Source organism: Morone saxatilis, unplaced genomic scaffold, assembly GCF_004916995.1.
Source record: "Morone saxatilis isolate NCDOM2014 unplaced genomic scaffold, NCSU_SB_2.0 Contig8, whole genome shotgun sequence".
NCBI lineage: Eukaryota > Metazoa > Chordata > Actinopteri > Moronidae > Morone > Morone saxatilis.
In genome coordinates, this window is record NW_023340257.1 from 7,739,434 (window position 1) to 7,745,212 (window position 5,779).

General features: G+C 39.9%; 1 protein-coding gene across 1 annotated transcript; it reads left to right on the forward strand.

Moving 5' to 3' along the window:
• Positions 1 to 942: 942 nt before the first annotated feature.
• Positions 943 to 4,995, forward strand: LOC118341793 (collagenase 3-like). Its single transcript, XM_035680167.1, has 11 exons — positions 943 to 1,053; positions 1,231 to 1,347; positions 1,504 to 1,631; positions 1,772 to 1,920; positions 2,148 to 2,273; positions 2,444 to 2,605; positions 3,029 to 3,212; positions 3,300 to 3,430; positions 3,538 to 3,703; positions 3,818 to 3,921; positions 4,867 to 4,995. Exons 1-11 carry the CDS (start codon positions 943 to 945, stop codon positions 4,968 to 4,970), a joined length of 1,482 nt encoding a protein of 493 aa, XP_035536060.1. The 3' UTR covers positions 4,971 to 4,995.
• Positions 4,996 to 5,779: the final 784 nt, after the last annotated feature.

The window sequence follows — 5,779 nt, forward strand, 5'->3', positions numbered from 1 at the left end:
GGTGCTTTCAATTTAGATGCCAGTCCTCACACAAAGTAACCAATAACTCTCAAGTAAATGCAGTGAAGTAAAACTAAAAAAAAAGTACAAGAACCTCAGAACTAATTGTAAGTACTTGAGTAAACCGCCCTCCACCACTGCTGCACGCTCATTCTCTCTGCGAAAAAGGAGGCCTTACATTGTGATTAGCTCAAATAAGTCAGTGGACTTCAGTACCAAGTTGATACTGCACACATTGTGCACATGTTTACCCACCAAACTGGACTGTGGTCACTGTACATGAAGGGTTATCAATAAGTACAAAAGAACACTGAGAACAGCAAGATGTTGGCAAACGTATGTGTTTCTTGACAGAGTGGCTGTTAGTGGCTGTTCAGGTCCCAGTTTTATAGCTTGGCCATGACAGTTTGTTCCTGTTGTTTTCCCATTAAACACCCGAATTTAAACTAGGCAAAAGAAGCAGTCTCATTTAATTAAGATGCTCTTCACTATTGTAGCTCAGTACTTGATTTTGGTTGATGAAACACATACGTCTACAGTATATTTTACTCAATACTCTTGCCTAGTTACTAAACTTTGAGCATGTGACAAGTGACATAAACATATCAGAAGGTAAATCATAAACGTAGAATGAAACAATTTAAGAGGAGCATGAAAGCGTCTCAAAGAAAAACACTAAGGTGAGAACAGAACAAAGGACAATTAAACTGTTCCATAAATGTTTCATCAGTTAAGTTAAACTGATCCTCTTTCCCCACTGTGTTATCAGAGGGGCCACTATTTACTCCCCTCCTCCCTCTGGAAGAGGGGCTTGACTATATATACTGGAATGCACAAAAGGACACGGCATATTCTGATTATTTACAACAATACGCGCCTCAGGCTGTCAAGCCTGTCTTTATAAGAGGAGAGTGGATGGAACAAAGGAAACAATTTAACAAGATGCCTCTCACTGGTCTTTGGATAGTGCTGCTGCTGGGTTGTATAACCCTGTGTCACACAGCACCTACCATTGCTCCAACAATTTCACCAGAGGAAGAAGACCTGGCAGAGGTAATGCAGACTAACAATACATCTTGCATTCAAAGCCACTCTAGTGATTAGGAAAATCAGAGTTGAGACAGCCTGCAAATTAAGTCTTTAAATTCAGAATGTGTAAACAGGAAATAAGCATATGAAATGAAATATGATTTGCCTGCAATAAAGTCATCTATCTTCTTCTGATATCAGGGATACCTTACTCAGTTCTACTCTGACGTTGGGATGAAAAACTCCTCAACAAGAACCATCAAGGAGAACACCTTCAGCCAGGATCTACAGGCCATGCAGGCTTTCTTTGGCCTGGAGGTAATTGCAATGAATGAAAAAGAGTTTAGTCAAAGAAATTATGGCTAATAACGTCAAAGGATTCAGACTATAAATCATATGGCAAATGGCAAAGTCTCAACATTTTTCACAACTCACCTAAAAAATCTCTACCTCATATCCTCTTATGACCACCAGGTGACTGGTGTCTTGAATAATGAGACCGTTGAGGTGATGAAGGCACCTCGGTGTGGTGTGTCAGACATCAGCCGATATGGACACTTCGCTGGGAAACCCAAATGGCAGAAAAGGCTAATCACATACCGGTAACTGGAAGTTACACACTGTCGAAACATTTTAATATTGTCAATGAGTCGCGTAATTGTACTTTTTGTGGTTGAATGTATAAACATCACTCAAAGATGATGTTGGTGGTGATATTACCAATGTAATTTGATGTGAACAGGATCACTCAGTATACTCCAGATCTGACTCAGAGTCAGGTGGATGCAACCATTGCTCAGGCCTTCCAGCTCTACAGCGACGTCATCCCACTGGACTTTAAACAGGTCTCCAGCGGTACTGCGGACATCATGATCCTCTTCAAGGGCGGCTGTAAGTCTGGATTAACAAGAGGGTTTTTAAACACAGACTAAACTTCTGCTAGTAAATAAAATAACAAGACAAGAGTCTATGGTCATGCTGTGAGGCAAAGTTGTTGGATCAGTCTTACCTTTTTCTTCTTAAACATACTTGAATCTGTGACACCTGCTGATCTTTACAGCAATTGTAGACTTACACTTGATACTATAAATTGCTTCATTTTCTTTATGCTATTGCAGATCACGGGGACTTTTACCCTTTTGATGGGGCGGGTGGAGTTTTGGCACATGCTAACTCTCCTGGACAGAATCAGGGAGGAGACACACACTTTGATGATGATGAAACTTGGACTCTTACCCAAAGAGGTAAACACACTCTGAGCTGAGGAAGAAAAAAAGGCTATATATTCAGCACATTTTCTCAAATGCTGTAAATCTGCTGAATTCAACCATCGATGAAAATATGAAAAAGCAAATGTATGCTTTATAAAAAATAAAATATGTCTGACTGGATTTGTTGTAATTGTTGTGCTCAGGTGTGAATCTGCTGCTGGTGGCGGCCCATGAGTTTGGCCACGCTCTTGGCCTGGATCACTCCAGGGACAGACGGGCACTCATGTTCCCCACTTATAAATACGTCAACACAAACGGATACAGGCTGCCAGATGATGACAGGCGTGGGGTTCAAGCCCTCTATGGTGAGCAAAAACATCCATATAATGATTCACATTAATGTCAGACTCAATTATGGTGACTTCCATTGAAATGATCAGTCCAGATATTGCAAAGTGAAAGCCAAGCTGAATTTTTTAACTTGAAATTTGGCTTTATCTGAGCTACATGAATCTTCTGTTCAACAAGTAAATAGCTGACCTATGAATGCATGCCTTGTGCTGTGGATTGCAATTTTCAATTTCAATTAAAATGCATGATAATTAAACTGGATCCATTTCATATTCATTGTGGTTCATACTGTTGACAGCTAGACTGATACTAAACAGTCCAAGCATAAATAAATGTAAAAAAAAAAGGTTCTAAAAGTATCTTTTTGTTATTTATGTCGATGTGATGACTGAAGGTCATAGTTTGGTGACATTTGATTTTGCTAATCCATCTTCCAGGTAGCCGTACACCAGTGCCAACAACACCAAAACCTAAACCACCTCCTGGACCAGAGCCAGAGGACCCAACAGAGGATCCAAACCCAGACCCTCTGCCCAACCCCAGAGATGAGCAGTGCAGCCGCGAACTGGTGTTTGACGCTGCGACCTCCATCAGGGGAGACCTATTCTTCTTCAAAAACGGGTACATTTTGAACATGTGATGATCATTTTTTTTTTATGTGGGACACGTGTAAATACATCTTACATTTACATTTCAAATCCTTACTAGCTACTATTGGAGGAAGAGCACAACATTCCAAGGAATCCGTCTAATTAAAGTGAACACAAAATGGCCACGAATCCAATATGTGGATGCTGCCTTTGAAGTCCCAAACAAGGATGCGGTGTATCTTTTTGAAGGTAATGTTCACAGCATTTTTTAGGTTGTGAATATACTCAATTCAATGAGGACTGTGAAGGTATACATGTGACTACATGATATAATAACCTCGACTGTTTCTCTACAGGTAGTCAATACTGGGGCATAAGGGCTTATGCAAAGACAATAATTTCAGGCTATCCGAAGTCTATCACCAGCCTTGGCCTCCCCTCTTCAGTCAGTAAGGTGGATGCAGCTGTATATGTGCCAAGTACTAAAAAAACACTATTTTTTGTGAATAATCAGTATTGGAGGTGAGTGTTTGGTCTTTAATAAATAAAAATGAATATAAACACAGATCACTGAGATATTTACTGTATTGGGAATGACTACATAACTACAAAGCATTTTGTAATATTCTCTTGCAGTTATGATGAGGGTAGAAACCAAATGGACCTGGGATACCCACGATCCATCACTCAGGATTTCCCTGCCATAGGCTCCAAAGTTGATGCAGCCTTTGAGAATATAGGTGAGAAATGTAAAAACTAATTTAACCCACTTCACACAGCAGATCGAGAGACACCTTTGGTGAGAATGTCAGAAAATGATCATCATAATCAGTATTTTTATATCAAATGAATAGTTGAGAGATTTCTTTTTTGCATGTGGTGCTCACTGCAGAGCAAAATGGGTGGACCTTTACGTAGTCCAACTTGACCGAATCCTACTATGGCGAGGCACAACCTGCCCTACTCTACCCCTGACTGGCTAGTACCCGTTGCCTTTGTTGTTTGGGCTGGTTAGGTTTAATCATAAGGAGTGAGATGGGCTGGACCTAGATTATGAGCTGGACTAGGTGAACCTCCACCACTTAAGGAGGTTAAGTGGTAGACTCATTCTTGGACAGGCAAACGGTTCCTTTAATGACTCATCAAATAATTTTGTGTAAAAGGTCTCGTAGTGACAAACCCACAGAGAAGTTCCACCCAATTGAGCGTTTTTCTGATCCTTATTTTGGCTTTACAGCAACTTCACTGTTGTTGTTCACTCTTACCGACCCCATTAACCTAGTTTCCAGCAGCAGGCAGCAACAAAAAGCACTGATTCCCCCATTGTACTCTATGTCCAACACAATGGTCAGACAAAGTGTGCGATTAGCTGGTGAATATAGTGGAGTGTTTAGCAGCTAAAGAGCCAGATATTTTCTTAGGAGTTGGAGATCAAACAGAACTACAGGGAGAGTGAATGTTGGACATTCATTCATCAGGTGACTAGAAACACAGCTCCAAATGAATTATAATGTTACTCTATTGATCTGTTGGATGTATAGAGACAACTGTTTGCTAACATGTTCATCATAAGAACTTTATAAGGTGACTGCAAGATAAGTTGTTAGCTGTTGTCAATGCAGCTTGTTTCGCTGCCTTAAGTTCAATTGCATATGTGCATGTAACGTGAGTTTTCCCTCCCACAGGATATCTATATTTCTCATCTGGCCCCAGACAGAGTGAGTACTACTTGCCATACAAGAGAGTGGTGCGCGTATTGCTCAACTACGGCTGGCTCAACTGTTACTGAGAACTCACAGACACAATGAGTCAACTATGTCCACGATGTAACTATACAGATATATGTATATCATGAAAAAGATCATGTGAATAAAAGCATTATATATTTTTATGGTGTGTGGATTAGTTCTTTGAGACAGATATTTTGTAGACTAACTGTGGTTGTAAAACAAATAAATGTCAAACTAAGGCAGAGGGCAGTGAGTGTTTATCATTCGATCAATTATGTAAATAATCTTTGACCTGCTTTAAAATGTTTCTGTGAGGAAATTGCAAAGGAATGTATTGATGATGAATGTATTTGTGGAGATGTATAGTGAGGCTAAACTGCACAATTTTGGGTGTAAAATAAGGGGTCAAAAGTTGTCCTCTGGACACAGGGTTACAAATAAATGTTAAACGGAAGTTATACAAGAGCTCCCCTGCTATTTCTCCACCCGTCTGGCAATATCAGGGCCCAACTTGTAGAATATTCTTATTTGCACACACTAACTTGGGTCACACAGAAAAAAAAAAGCAAACAATTTAAGCCCTTTGTTGCTCTTGATCGTGTTTGAACTGCAATGGTTTGAAATACTCCTGTGTTTAGCCTGGATGCTGCAATTTTAGAATTAGGACCACAGGGCTTGTTAGGTCAACTTCAGCCACATGATAGGAGACACAGTAAAGAAAGAGCTGAGTCACTTCTGTTTTCATGTACAGGGATAAATTAGGGATTTTATAATTTAGTGTTGCATGTGTACACGTTGTACAATCCTGGTTGAGGCACAAAACAAACCCAGGTGCAATAGATACAAAATATATATGTATATATATATA

What these genes read in the sequence shown, in the direction of transcription:
- LOC118341793 (XM_035680167.1), top strand. Translation starts at nt 943, where the DNA reads ATGCCTCTCACTGGTCTTTGGATAGTGCTGCTGCTGGGTTGTATAACC. An exon ending in TTGGACTCTTACCCAAAGAG is followed by an intron (nt 2,274 to 2,443) that starts GTAAACACACTC and finishes TGTTGTGCTCAG; the next exon opens with GTGTGAATCTGCTGCTGGTG. An exon ending in TGCAGCCTTTGAGAATATAG is followed by an intron (nt 3,922 to 4,866) that starts GTGAGAAATGTA and finishes TCCCTCCCACAG; the next exon opens with GATATCTATATTTCTCATCT.